At 28.9% G+C, this 15745-nt stretch overlaps 1 protein-coding gene across 4 annotated transcripts; it reads left to right on the plus strand.

Annotated features, from left to right (window-relative positions):
- Positions 1-953: 953 nt before the first annotated feature.
- LOC130947213 (adenylyl-sulfate kinase, chloroplastic-like) lies at positions 954-5874 on the plus strand. Of its 4 annotated transcripts, none has more exons than XM_057875922.1 (7): positions 954-1443; positions 2331-2471; positions 4074-4223; positions 4323-4441; positions 4535-4619; positions 4800-4846; positions 5469-5874. In XM_057875922.1, the coding sequence occupies exons 1-7, from the start codon at positions 1107-1109 to the stop codon at positions 5568-5570; spliced, it is 981 nt and encodes a 326-aa protein (XP_057731905.1). In that variant the 5' UTR covers positions 954-1106; the 3' UTR covers positions 5571-5874. The 4 variants fall into 4 exon arrangements, with proteins under 4 accessions (XP_057731905.1, XP_057731907.1, XP_057731908.1 ...); XM_057875924.1 differs by having other exon boundaries at positions 1175-1443; positions 2348-2471; positions 5469-5866; XM_057875925.1 differs by lacking the exon at positions 954-1443 and adding an exon at positions 1777-2056 and having other exon boundaries at positions 2348-2471; positions 5469-5866.
- The last annotated feature ends 9871 nt before the right edge of the window (positions 5875-15745 follow it).

Genomic DNA, 15745 nt, shown 5'->3' on the forward strand with positions numbered 1-15745 from the left:
TTTTTTTGTCTCTAATCTCTATATCTTTTTTTACAACAAAAATTCAAAAAAAAAAAAAAACACTTTTAGTTCTGCTGCGATACTCATCATAAATAAAATTCTGTATTTACACTTTTGAAAAAAAGTTGATAATTAAATTTTAAAATATAAATTCAAAATTAGATTTTATATAAATCAATCCAATCTAAATCACACTAATTTAGATAAAGTTAGACTAAATTTTCTTTTTTCAAATCTATACAGTAAAAATATAATTTTTTGAATCAAATTGGATTAAATTAGAAAATAAAATCAAAGCATATAATCTATATTAAAATAAAGTATACCAAGATACTTTTTTTAGTTGTTTAACTACTTGATTTTATTGTTTATAATATAATGTAAACGAGATAAATATCATTCTTTTGCAAACAAAACAAAAATATATAATACATAGATGTAGAAAAAAGAATATATTATCTAATAAAAGTAAATATTAAAAACTTTTTTGCATATTTTAAATAAAAATATTAAGAATTATTAAAATTTATTATTTTTTGTTATTATTTAGCTAATTAACTCACTTTTTTTAATTAATTCTTGTAATATAATAATTTAATGACATATTTTATTTTATATTTTTAAATATTAATAACTAATTAATAATTAAAATAATAAATTTTAATGCCTCTAATATTTTTTTATTATAAATCCTAAAAAATTAAAATAAACATTTAAATGAAGTCAATTTCACATAAAATTAATACGTAAGAGCTGATAAATAAAAATTTAATCAAATCAATCAAATTATCTCTCGCCTCTCATATATCAACTTTTACGTGAAACATGAGTTTTTCTGCCTAAAACTAAAGTATCCAGTGTTAAAAAACTTCAATGCTAAAATATGAAATTAAATTTGCTTAAGCATAATATAAATAGTACACATTGGATGTTATCCATAACGAGAAAGTAGAAACCGTCACGGACACACACTGCAGTGCTAGTGCTCGGAGTTTCATACCGCACCAACTCCATTCCTTCTCACCAGTCACTTCTCTCTATCTCTCTCTCTCCAACCGAATTTTTTGTTTTTCCATCTAATCAATCAACCTTCTTCTCCGGCGGATATGAGCGTCGTAAGATCATCGCCACCGCCGTGCAGCTCCGCCGTTCTCTGCGACGTCGAATGCGAACCGTCAGCATCGCAGGCGGCGGAGAACCTACGATTTTCGAAGCTCTGTGGGATTAGTGCCGCTCGATTGCACGGTTCTCGGAAGAGATTGGTCCTATGCGGTGGCCGGGCGAGATGGAACTCGTTGAAACCGATTAAAGCGAAAGACGATGACGACGTCGGAAGCGACTATAGTCGCAAATGCTCAGTGATGTCCAATGAGAATGTGAAGCAAATTAAGGAAATGGAGGATTCTGACTCGTCATGGAATGAAAACAGAGCTTCTTTTTCAGGTATTGTTTCTAATTTTAACCTTTTTTTCTTTTATTTGAATAATATCAAGATCTAGAATGTGGATACCTTTTTCTCCTTTTTGTATCTGAAATTCTTTGGTTCAGATTCTTATTCTCCTTTTTTAATGTTGGTAAGTGTTGAGTTAGTTGCCGAATAGGTAGAGAACGATCTTCGTTGTTATACCGTAGAAGAATCTCAGTAGAATTGTTTTATTTTAATATCTTAATTAATTAGTAAAATTTTAAATAGTGCCATCTATGTGTAATTCCTAATTTTCCACATAAAATGGTTTACACAGTCAAAGCCATAATTATTAGTAGGAAAGAGATTCCTTTGTAGCATTCCAAATGTTCCGTATCACATCACATATACGAGTCTATCTTAATAAGTTGGTATTGGGAAAATACAGAAACCTTAGCCATATAAACCGTGACATATGGCAAGGATAAGGGTCTTTGCAACGCCTAAACAAGTCAGCTTAAAACCGATGCGTATGTTCACCCATAAGCCTCCATAGCCATAAAACAAAGTGCAGTACTGCAGTTTGAGTTGCCTTTGGGATCTGGTAAACATTAGCATCATAATCATAAATTTAAATTGGGAAGATGAATGGTACGTGTTGTCGTTGTAGAATTGTTTCTTCTTTATTGCTATTTATGTTTATTTTCCCCTTCCTTTTCTTCTTCATCTTTCATGCTTCAAGAAAAGCTTTTGCACATGATTTCTTTTTTTGTGAAATTCCTTTTTGAGTGAAGCCGAAAAAAAGGTCATCCACTTCATGGAGATTATAGTTTAAACATTCCAAAGAGTTGACTTTTTTTTCTTTTCCATGTATTGTCTAGCTTAGAATTTAGACACCTTGATAATCTAATTGTAATTGAACCAGGTAAAAATCCCTGCCAGGTGTCAAATGTCGGAAATTCAACAAACATTTTGTGGCATGACTGTCCAATTCAGAAACGTGATAGACAGCAGCTGCTGCAGCAAAGAGGTTGTGTTGTTTGGTTAACAGGTCTCAGCGGCTCAGGTTTGTGGAATTTTGGATATCAACTATCTCCGAATGTCTCCTTTACTTCATTGATTGATCAAGTAGAAATAAGAGCACAACTATGTGTGCAACAATAGGGTTCTTGGCTAAAATACCCAGGAGTCCAATGGTGATTTGATTCGTAGCTTTGATTTCATGTGATATGTTTATTGGAAGTCTGAAGTAGCATTCATCTTCTATATCCTCCCTTTTGTCAGTTAATAACACATCATCTTGTTTTGATATGTATACCATTCTCTGATTCTTTTCTTGGGCTTTTCTTGGACCCACCTTTAACCACAGTCCACAGGTGATCCACCCTGGTTACTCTTCAACTTTAGTATTATAATATCACTTTGCTACTGCATTTGTTTTTCAATAAACTTTTCACCTGCCTGTTAAACAGTATGAAATATGAAATGGACAGGATTGATACTGAACCAGAAAAGGTGCAGCAAATCACAGAACACATTTGTTAACTCTACATATGATGACTTATAACCACTATAGGATTTATTGGCTCTAAAAATCCCATTAGTTATACTGTTATAACAACCACTATATAAAATGATTTTTTTGCTTGTCTACCTTGTAATCAAGGTCTGTACTTTTGTGGTTCAGTCTCAGCTTTAGCCTTTAGCTTATCACTTGCTAGTGAAAGTAAGATTTGAATATTGTTTGACCCTAACTCTCTAATTGCCTAAAGTCAAGGTGAATTTTTTGGCAAATTTAACTTATGATGTGATAGATCTTTGTCAAACTATGCTTACTGTAATTCGGCCCTGATTTTCAACTTAACATATACAACTATCTGCAACTACACTAACTATGAGCAGCAGTTGTTAGTTTCTCCTGGTGATCTTATATCATAAGGGATGTTTTAATGTGTGCTATATGTTGCTGGCACAGAACCTGTACGCTATCTTTTCTCTGTTTGGCATTTGGGGTAAATGCTGGGTGTGACCTAGATCCTTGGATCAATGCTATGATGCAATCATTGCTACAATATGGTATTTTTTGTTACATGTTAGAGCTGAACTTTCAAATCATTAAGGAGATTTCTTTGACACATTTAGTTGGTTTCTATTTGGAGTAAAGCTCATAGCCTTTTCAATGGTGTTTCCCTAAATGATTTATTAAGGCATTGGATACATATAGCTCATAGCCTTTTCAATGGTGTTTCCCTAAATGATTTATTAAGGCATTGGGTATATATATTTCATGTTGTTTCCCGGACCTTGTGTTTACGCGAAATGCTTGTACACCGGACTGTCCTTTTTTCGTTTTATGCTTCAGTCTTTTTTGTACACGAGGATTCTTTATCTTCTCTGCTCTTTGTACTTCATGCTGTTCATCATGATAAATTTCTTCTGTATTGAAAAAGAAAAAAAAATCCAAACAAGTTTGAAAATTGTAATGATTAAGATATCTTGAAAATACGTGCCTGATGCAACTGTAATGTCTCTTAAATATAATTCTACAGATGTAGAAAATGAAAAGTGGTGTCTTAGTTTCTTCAGATATCATAATGTACCATTATCTTTCAAATTTCCATATAGCGATGTTCTCTTTCTCTGATTTATTAACTATAATTGATTTTAGGAAAAAGCACTCTTGCATGTGCATTGAGTAGAAGCCTGCACGCTCGAGGCAAACTGACTTATATCCTTGATGGTGACAATGTTCGACATGGTCTAAACCGTGATCTTAGTTTTAGGGCAGAAGATCGATCAGAAAATATACGAAGGATTGGTGAGTTTCTACTTTCCAAAGTCTTCAAATGTTTTCCCCTATATCTTCCAGGTACGTTGTATATTATTAACAGTCAGACAACATATGATTTAACTTCAGGTGAGGTAGCAAAACTATTTGCTGATGCTGGTCTTATTTGCATCACGAGTTTAATTTCGCCCTACCAAAAGGATAGAGATGCATGCAGAGCACTAGTTCCAGAAGGTGATTTTATTGAGGTATATTCCTACTTGGTTAACAACAGGGTGCTGTATGATGATGGACCTAGACAAGTGTTTCTTCATAGCTAACATAATACTCGCATATTGTAGGTTTTCATAGATGTGCCTCTGCATGTGTGTGAAGCTAGGGACCCAAAGGGGCTCTATAAACTTGCTCGAGCTGGAAAGATTAAAGGTATGTAAGTCAAATTTTCAAGCTACTGCTTGCGATCAAATTTACTATTATGGTGTTCAATTCGTAGTGTGCAAAGCCTGTACCTCTGAATTTGCTATTTTCTCATTTCTGTTCATCATTGTGGTATGTCAGCCCTTTTAAATCCTAACAGGATTGAATTATTTATTTGGTCTTCTGCAGGTTTCACTGGTATTGACGATCCATATGAACCACCAAGTAGTTGTGAGGTATGTATTTCAGTATTTATGTGTAGTTGTTATGCTGTGCTTATTGGTATCTTTGAAGGAGGAAAACACTAGCAAATAGATATTCTAGGGACTGACCATTTTTACTTCTCTTTGCCTGGGGTCCAACTTTTAAGGGAAAAGCTGCTGTCAAATACCCTGCTTTTTATTCTGTTTAACTTTCTTCTCTAGGATGTTAAAATACTCCCTTTTTTTCTGTTTATCATTTGATTGTTTGCACTTGTCATTTTTATTTTAAGGACTTGTATTATGGATACTTAACTAATAACTAGTTAGCAGGTAGTGACTCATGTAATTAAATCAGTTAGTTAGTGATTTTCCCTTTTAGCATAGCAGTTTGTTACTCAGCTTTCTGTTAATAGTTAGTTAGCTGCTGCTAACTCACTTGTATTTATACCTCGATTGTAACTACATTATTCAATGAGAATCGTCATTTCTCCATTTCTTCCACATTCTCAATATGGTATCAGAAGCAATGTCTCTTCTCACTTCTGCATCACTCTCTCCAAGAATCTCTCATTTTCTCACTCTTTCTCGTTTCTTCAAGAATGGTCTTCCTGTCTCCACACTCTTTTTCTAATAACTTGGATTTCTAATCTTGCAGATTGTATTACAACAGCAGCAAGGAAATGGTTTTAAGTCTCCTTGCGAGATGGCAGAGATAGTGATATCATACTTGGAGGAAAAAGGATACCTTAGGGCCTAAACTTTACATTAAATGGGGCCTTTCTTTGATGTTGATTGTAGCCTGTAGGCTGTTTAGGTATATTGTGTGTAAAATAGTCTTTTTGTTTTTTTTTTTTTTTAATTTTATCACTCGAAATGTTGCTTTTCAGCAGTGCAAGGAAATCATCGTTTCCTGCATATGTATTGTTTGCTTCCATCTGGTTAGAACAAATAAGGTGAATCAGGATGGAAAATATAATAAGTTTCCTTGTTAGGGAGCTCAAGAAAAATGATATATCTTTCTTAACTACCTTCTTAAATATCCTCTGAAGTTTTGGATGCTTTTAATTATTCAAGTTTTTTACTTTGTTTTTAATTTAGAAGGACCTATCAATACTGAAGAGTTAAAAAATAGGTTAAATTACCCTATCAATTTCTATAGTTTTACCAAATGTCTAATTAAATTTCTGTAATTTAAAAGTCTTGAATTAGATACTTGTTTTAAATTTTGTAATTAGTTAATAATTTGGCTGCAGTCAACCAAGATCAATGTATAATGCCTGCAAGCCACTAAGGGGCCTAATAGTGAGAGTTTTTTATGTAATATATATGAGATCTAAGCGGGATTTGAATCTGATTATCGTTTATTGTTCTAACTGCCAACATATGTAATAGCGCTTGCAAAATGTTTGCCATCATCATCTGCAATATAGCAAGTAGCAACACCACCTGATAAGACTAGGAGTCCTTATCTTGACATTTTATATTACCATGTCTATTAAGAATGGCACATCTTTAATCTCAAAAGATAATAGTATAGTGCACAAAATTTACTAGTGATTGATTTCACTGAAGCAATATATCAATGTAAAGCATGATTAGATGATGACACATACGGTCCAAGAGTCCACCAGGCACCGGGTGGCACTGTGGCAGGGTTTCACGTTTTCCACGCCCTGCCTTAGTCAACGCTCAAAACTGAACATGTTATATAAGACAACAAATTCGCCAGTTATTTTATTATTGTTTGGTTTGGATTTAGTATTGTATAACTTCGATGGTGAAGCTGTTAGTAGTTTTCTGCAGTCTTCACTTTATATCGTTTACCCGGTAGCAAATTGTCACACACCGCCCTAGCGAATGTGCTCATATTTAGGGATTTGAACTTCACGACCACCCTCTCCCTCTTCTCCATTGTTGAATTGAAGATATTATTTTTACGATCTTTGACTAATTAAAGTGCGAAAGCTCATATATATAAATCATAATATCTGCAGCTGTGCACAAATGTACTTGCCCAAAACAAGCCAAGGCCATGTTTGGTTAAGGCCCTTACCTAGTCACCTTAGAAACAAGGAAGCAAAGCGACTAGAATTGGTTATGCATGAGCTCTAAGCATAGCTATACGGAACGCAATACATTCTAATACGAAAATAGATACAACGTATATAAAATATTTTACGTGCAAAATATATTTCGGTAGATGATTACTATGCGGTACGCTCAAATTGATGCGCGGTACATTAATTAGTGAATTCATTCATGTAACTATGCTCTTAGGCTCAATTTGCCAACAAAAACCGTCTTGGATTACTAAGTTAATGGCGATAACAAGACTCAATATTTCCCTTAAAGCACAAATAATAAAAGAAAAAGAAAGGAAAAATTCAAAAAGAAAAGCTAACACTCTGAATGATTAAGAAGAATGAAAACCTCGTAAGTTGATATATATACTAGCAGAAGATTAGTTATTACAAGTCAGCAGATCAGAAAGAAGAAAAGGCCATAGCACCTCGTCTTAGTGTATGAATATGATGAATGGACAAAAAACAAACCACAAGCGTCGTGGTTACAGAAATTGCCGTAGAGGTGACAGCATGGAAAGTATGAGACAATCGGCGTTCTTGCAAAGCCCAAAGCGTCTTCACAAAATCCTCAACTCCTTCCACCACCATTGCCAACACATGCGCCATCTTTAATTTAGCGTATCTTTTTCGAGCAGCAATACACTAATAATAATGAGGAAAATGAACACAAAAACAATAATTAGGTAAGAGAAGCTGCTGCTGCTGCTTCCGCGATGTTTCCTAAGCTTTATCCTGTTCTGTGTGTTGTTTTGAAGGTTGGGAGTGCGTGAAGGGTGCAAAGTGGGGACGGAGAAAGCATACACGTATATCTGTACGTTTATACAAGCGAATGAATGAAGCAACCAATTATAATACAATAAAAAAAATTCTCCGATATCAAATTTTTATCTTATTTATCTTTTCTTTAGGAATAAAATTTTTTATGTTTTTAAGAAAATTTTTTATGTTTTTTTTAGGTTAGTTATATTTATTTTTTTTTATAGAATTATTTAGAGATTTTAATTATTTTAATTTATTTTAAAATTTAAAATTAGTTTAATAATTAATATAAATAAGTAGTATTATTCTCTCATAAAATAATAACATACAATAAAATTTATTCTCTTTCACAATTTTATTATGATACCAAAGTCATAGTATTTCTTATAAGATATCATCTTTTTAGTGAAAAATCTTTTTTTTTTCAACCCTTCTCATAATAAATAATCAATCTTTTAATTTAGGTCAGATCTAACCAATTCCTATTATATCTTTTCAAGTAAAATTTTTACTATTATTCTAACAGAAAACAACTACCATTCATAAAATAGATCATTCACTATAGCCATAATTTCTAAAAATAAATGTGAATTTTTTTATCAGTTTCGTTTGTGTTTCTTTTCTTTCGTATGCTCCCTATTTCCAGCAGTTCCATTTGAGTCTCTTTTTTAGTAGTTATATGTTACACGCATCTTTTTCAACCATTTCATCAGAACTTATTCAAATTGTAATTTATTGACCTTTTCCATCCCTCAACTTGGGAGCATATTAAATTCTTATTTTATTTTTATTTGTTATTTTATTTTTTAAAAAAACAAAATTTGTTATGCTTATTTTTTTTAGATTAGCTATATTTATCTTTTTCTAATAGAATCATTTAAAATTCTAATTATTTTATCTTATATTAAAATTCAAAATTAGTTCAATAATTAATATAAATAAATAACACTGTTCTCTCATAAAACAACAACAACATACAATAAAAATTATTCATTTTTTTTATTCTTTCATAATTTTATTATCCAACACATTCAAATACTTTTATTAACCAAATTTAATTAAAATTATCTAAATCTAATAAAACTACTCTCGCACATAGTAAATCACACTTCTTTCACGTAAAAAATTTCATAACACAAAAATTTTTTTTATTTTAACATTAAAAATTTTAACTTTAACACTAAGTTTTCAAAATTCTTGACTTGATATTGTAGATTTTTTTTTGCTTTTTATTCTTTTATTTTTTTGTGCAAATTTTTTTATTTTTATTTATAAAATTACGCATTTTTTCTTTCAAAAATTTGTTTTTATTGTCTAAAAAATAAACTAAAAAATAAAATATTGTATAATTCCTTTAAATTTTCTTTTTTTTAAATGGTAAAATAAAAAAATTTTGAGAATATAAAATGAAAAAATTATAAAAACAAAAAAAGAGAAAAAAAAGTTATTTAAAAAAAGCATAAAAATTAAAAAATAACACCACAATTTTTTAATGACATAGAAATTTTGTAAGTTTGATATCAAAAATTTTTTATCCAAATTTCTCAATACTTTTGGACTTGATGTAACAGCTTCTTAACAATAACTTATTTAGGTTTTTTATTTTTGTTCATTTTTTTTCTTTTGCTTTTTTTTGTTATTAATTTTTTATTTTATTTTTTTGTTTTTAATCTTTTTTGAGAGAGAGAAATTATAAAAAGTAAACAGAGAAAAATTGATTAAAGAATAAGAAGAAGATAATAATAATGATTGTGATATTGATAATTAAAAGAAGAAAAAAAAGAAGAGAAAAAGATTGAAAAGAAAGAGAAAAAGGAAAAATAAGAATATATAAGGTCTGTACACGTATATAAATATGAGATGTATTATTTTAATTTGTTTGACTTTAATTGTGTAAATATGGTTCAAAGAGTTATGAAAGATTAGAAGAATGTTGCTGGTATAAAAAACATAGCAGCGCAATTCTGTAGAATGAATGTCTTGGATTACAAGAAACTAAGAGATAAAAAACAGAGTATAGAGGATGTAAATTAAATTTTTTTAAAGAAAAATGTGAATTAGAATTAAATAGATTGTGATGATGTATATTGTCTATATATATATATATATATATATATATATATATATATATATATATATATATATTTTGAATAAAAAGTTGGATGCGTAATTTTTTTTGAAAAAAAAAATATTTGTTAACCCTAAAAATAATTTGTCATGTATTCCGACGTGTGTTTATAACTTTATATATACAACAAATAATTATTAATTTTTCTTTACAACATAATAAAAATAGTAAAATAATCAAAATTATTAATAATGCTTTAGTGTTTTGTTTAAGGCAAAGCAGATAGAAGAGTAAAGTTTGTGATTCCCTTTGCTTTGCTTAACAACAAAGAGTGGGTGAGCGGTGTGCCGTTCATGGAATATATAAATAAAGGTAAAACCATATATTCTTCATGATCTTCCCCAGCTAAAGAAGAAGAAGAAGAAAGAAAGAAAGAAAAATTACGACAGATTTCGTAATCGATGAATAGATCATATGATATGTCTCCGGCATTTGCACTTTATTTCTTTCCCTGAAAACGAAAAGAGAGAATGAACTTTTATATTGTGTAGATCTTTTTTATTTTGGTACCTTTATTTTATATATAAACAACAATATTAGGGGACAATAATTTAAAATTATAACTTATTTTATTTAACTTAAATTTTATAATTTGATGTGTGTAATATTTATAATTATATATTTATTATATTTAATAATATTCAATTACTTTAACAGTAATTAAAAAATAAAATAAGATGAGTAATAATTAAATACAAAGTAAAATAACTTTAAACTATTTTTTATTGTTTATCAAATAATTGTTTTATAAAAGTGCTACTATCTTTTATGCATTTAATAGCTATGATTTAATCATAAATTTTTATTGTAATTTAACCGTTTTTAGAATCTTACCTTTTTTTTTTTTGGAATTTTAAATTTGATTTACTAGCACACATGAAATTGTCAAGTTTGTGTCGGATATATTTTGGACTAGGGGTGCACAGACTCGGCCAGGTTCGAAGACCCGACTCGATCCCGAACACTTTAGGGGCTAATTTGGTGTGATTTCATCGGATTTATGGTCGGGTAAGGGTCTCAAAAATAGACCCGGTCATTATTTCGGGTCGGGTCTGGGCCATAGCTCGGGTCACCCGAAGTCGGCCCGGTGGCCCGGTCATCATACACAATTAAATATTTTGTGTTATTAGTGATGGATCTTGACTATTCTTACGTGGAATTTAAGTATTGTAAACCTTAATATTTTATGTTATTAGTCATTATAAGACTATAAGTTAATGTTTTATGTTTAGAATGCATAAGACTTTAGACTAATGCATAATATTGTGTTATTTGTATTGATTTAAATATTTGGTATTATTAGACAATATTAGTATTGATTGTGGTTTTGTTTTAGTATTGATTGTGGTTATGCTTTAATTTTAAAGAAGGGTTGGTTCTTGTTATATTTTTCTAAGTGAATTTTACCATGTTAAATAATGGTTGGAGTCTTGAAAATTTGGATATTATTATATGCTAGCTTACAAGAAGGTATCAACATAATGTAATGTTAACTGCCCAATTTTCACCCGATTTTCACCCAGTATAATTGTGGCCTGAAAGTGTATTGGTTTCATCGGGTCTAGGGTCGGGTTCGAGTCTAATAAACAGACCCGGTGTATATTTCGGGTCGGGTCTGGGTCCCATCAAACCCGGCTTCACCCGGCCCATGTGCACCCCTATTTTGGACACGACACTCATTGACACTCATTCGACACACGTGTCTGCCGTATACAACCGTGTCTTAATAAAAAATAAAAAATTCTTTATCAGACACACTTGGACACACCTAATTATCATCACGTGTCAGCGTATCCAACTTTATTCTTAACATGTATATTGTTAAAATAAATTTAGAAATAATATATATTATTATTTATTAAAACAAAAAATATTTTAAATATTTTATATAATTAAAATAAGATATTAAAAAAATTAAAAATTTAATTTATATTTTAATATCAATAAAATATTAAAATATTATTACCAATTTTTTAAAAAATACTTCAAATTTTGTATATATGCCTGTCCTGGTATCCTATAAAAATTTGAAATTCATGTGTCAGCATGTCTTGTGTCATATCATGTCTCATGTCTGTCTCCCTCCGTGTCTAGAGTGTCTCTTCATTATATAATACAAATAATAAAAAAATTGATATTTCAAAGGTTTATAATAAATGTATTATAAAATTAATTTAGTTTATTACTCCATATATTCAAATTTAGTATAAGTTTCGTTCAAATTTCTTAACATATTCATAAATCTATTTTGATACGATATTGATTTATATTTAGGAATATTCATTTTTAAATTTGTTAAACGTCAACTTGGGAATATAAATGTTAAGTGATTAACATATTTTTTTATTTACTTTGTATTTGAGCCAACATTAATCGATTCTTCTTTTTCACCAAAAGCATGTTGGCGCTGTAGCATTTCATGTGATGACAGATTTTTTGCATTAAAAAAATTGATTATATTGTTGTAGAAAGCTTAATCATTTCGGTAGATGATTACTTTGTTAAAAAATGTATAAAATAATATAAATATAAAAAAATGATGTAATAATTAATTTGGTTGTTAATTTCTAATATTTATCTAGCATTTTCGAAACGATGTAATGTCTCTTTTGTATAAACCCGATAACGTGAAATGCAAAATCTTTTGTATAATTCTCTTTTAAATTAAAATTGAATTAAGAAAAGTTGTGTATTGCATTATTGAAATTCATATTTTAAAAAATAATATTTTTATTAGAGAATAATGAAAATAGTTTTGTGAATCTCATTTTACCGTTTAAAATTTAACTAATTAGAAATTTTTATCGGTATAATTAGATTAAATAAATTAATTTAATTTGTGTCAAAATATTTTAGTATTATTTGGACTTGAAATAATTATGTCACAATGTCATTCATGACAATAGGGAACTAAATTGAATTAATAAGGTGAATACACATGATTATTAGAAAATTTTCATAACTAGTTACGTTATCAATTTATTTCATCTTCTTCACAATCATACCAAATTTATTGGTAGCTATTTAAATAAAGATATTAAAAACGTCTTTTTATACAAATATTTTTAATAATTAAAATTTAATATATATAATCAATTAAATCGTGTTATTTTTTATCAAAATTAGACTAGACAAATTGATTTAACCAAAAAATGGTAAATCAAATTTTGAACGGATCTAAATTAATATTATTTTTTATAGAAAATAACTATAATACCATATTATTGAAAATAATTAAAATACTTCTATTATATATATTAATTTTGAAAATCCTAAATTTTAGTCCTTTGTTTTTTTATCGTAAAGTTAGGATTTAGAATTTTTAATATATATATATATATATATATATATATATATATATAATCATTCTCTATAATAAAGGTATTGTAATAATTTTTTATAAAAAATAATATTAATTTAGACCAGTTTAAAATTTGATTCACTATTTTTTTGATTAAATTAATTGTCTAACCTAATTTTAATAAAAATAACATGATTTAATCGATTATATATATATTAAATTTTAATTAAAAAACATTTAAAAAATATTTTAAATATTTTTATCTAAATAGGTCTCTAATTTATTAAGATGAGTTGAAGAGAATCTTCTCTTCTTTTAAAAATTAGTCCTATGACCATGACGGTATATTTAAATTACTTCGTTGACTCTTTTGATTTAGAAATCATATTTTAATCCCTTAAAGGGTTAGAATCCTAAGCCTTCAGAGTTTTAAAAGTGAAAAAATATTGTCCTTTAATTTTTCTCTCCTTTAATTTGAAATTTTGTCCACCATGACGTATATATAGTTAGGAATTGTACGTTATTGATTGTAAAATAGATTTTGTTGGTGATTTTGGATAAGTAATACTAAAATGAAATGCGTGATGCGTGCTCTAATGTTTTATTAGCGCATAATTCAAAAAGAATTTGTATTATATATATGTCTTTTTATATTTTTTATAGTATACAAATTTTTGTTAAAAAGTATATAAATTTTAAAACATAACACATAAATTTTTAAGTATAATATACAAAAGTTTGTATACATATAACAAATTTATTAAAATAGTACACAAATTTTTAAATTATAATACATAAATTTTTACTACACCAAAATTTAAGTATATATATATATTTTATTGAATTTTTTTATACATTTATTTTTTCTTTCTTTTTTTCATGGTGTATAAATCAATCAGCATTCGTTGCAATATTATATTATAGGTTTTATTTCTAAAAAAAAAATCACACCCACACACACAAAAAGATGCTCTTGACAAATTTATTTATATAGCACACAAATTTTTGCATATAATACACAAATTTTCAAAACATAACACATAATATTTTTGCTACATCAAAATTTATGTATATATTATTTTATTGAGTTCTGACACATTTATTTTTTCTCATTTTTTTTCATGGTGTGTAAACTGATCACCATTCATTGTAAGTCAATGTTACATTACAGATTTTATTTTTCAAAAAAAAAAAATACACTCACACAAAAATGTGATGTTGATACTCTTTTTAAGTATGTCATCATGGCTCATGGTTAGTAACTCTGAGTGCCACATTTCTCGGTGGTTAGGGTCCACAGAGAGTGCAACACGACAATCTCTGAGTGCACCCAAACATTTCATTCTCATTTGTCGTCATAAAATGTTGCCCTAAGATGCAAGAGGTACAATCAGCTTTAAATGCAATGGCTCTTGAAAAGTTGAGCGATCATCTCGTCTTTCTTGCAGTTGTCTATTAACACTGTAAACACCATACTACACTATGTGTAAATCAAATAAAGTGAAACAATATATACATTCCTTCATTTTCACAGCACACAAGTAATTAAAACTAATAGCTTAGTAGCTCACACTAATTTGGCAGATATCATTAAACAAATTTTGGTTTATCATAACACACAAATATTTAAACGTAGCACATATTTTTATTCAACATAGCACACAAATTCGCACATATTTTTACAGTACACAAATATTTAAGCATAGTACATATTTTTGTTTAACATAGTATATAAAGTCACAACTATAACACACAAATATTAAGTATAAAAAAAATAATATAAAAAATATTTATACTTTTTTAATTTCACTCGATAAAAGAGGTATTAAATTCACAAAAAAAAACAAGAATCTAGCATTTTTTATTTTGGATACACACAAGAATTGGTTAAAACAAATTAAGAATTAAGGTAAGGATTAGATAGAGTCATCTTCTCTAGTTTATGTCATAGAATCCAATTATACATTTATTGATGTATTGATGATTTGAATGTGCAATTAAAGGACTACTCACTAGAAGCATAATGGCCATCTCGGAACGGCAAACAAATCTGTTAAGCCGTCGGTAAATTTAACAATGACTAATGAGTCCTCACTTTCGTCACGGTAACTTCTTTTGCGCCACTTTGCAATAGTTGGTGCCAGTGATTTGTTGTCGAAAGTTGACGTTTATAAAATGAAAAAGTTTGTACTCATTTTATCAACTGTAAGAACCACGGCTAATTTACTGTTTAATTAAATAATTAATATGGTCTAAAATAATATCTGAAAATTTAAAATGTGAATTAGAAAATCGAAATATGATTTTTGGACTTAATATATTTTTTTGAGTCAGAACTGGTTTAAGTCTGTCTGATACTGTGCGAGAATAATTAAAAACAGTAGAAAATCTTAGGAAAATATTTAAAGTTGAAAATCGGAGGTTAACTTTAAAGGTTTGGCCTGAAATTGGACCAAATAAACCAAAAATGCTAACGGGTTGGATCGGGCCCAAATTGGGCCCAAACCCAACATATATAACACTTCATTAATGAACCCATCAGCCATAAACACAACACAATACAGCTGAGAAGAGAAGAGAGAAGAGGGTTTCATTAACACTATTCACCTCAAACTTCCTAGCTCATAACTTGAGCTACGGAGGTTCGATCGCCGCACCAT

The sequence above is a fragment of the Arachis stenosperma genome, chromosome 1, assembly GCF_014773155.1.
Source record: "Arachis stenosperma cultivar V10309 chromosome 1, arast.V10309.gnm1.PFL2, whole genome shotgun sequence".
In the NCBI taxonomy this organism is placed as follows: domain Eukaryota; kingdom Viridiplantae; phylum Streptophyta; class Magnoliopsida; order Fabales; family Fabaceae; genus Arachis; species Arachis stenosperma.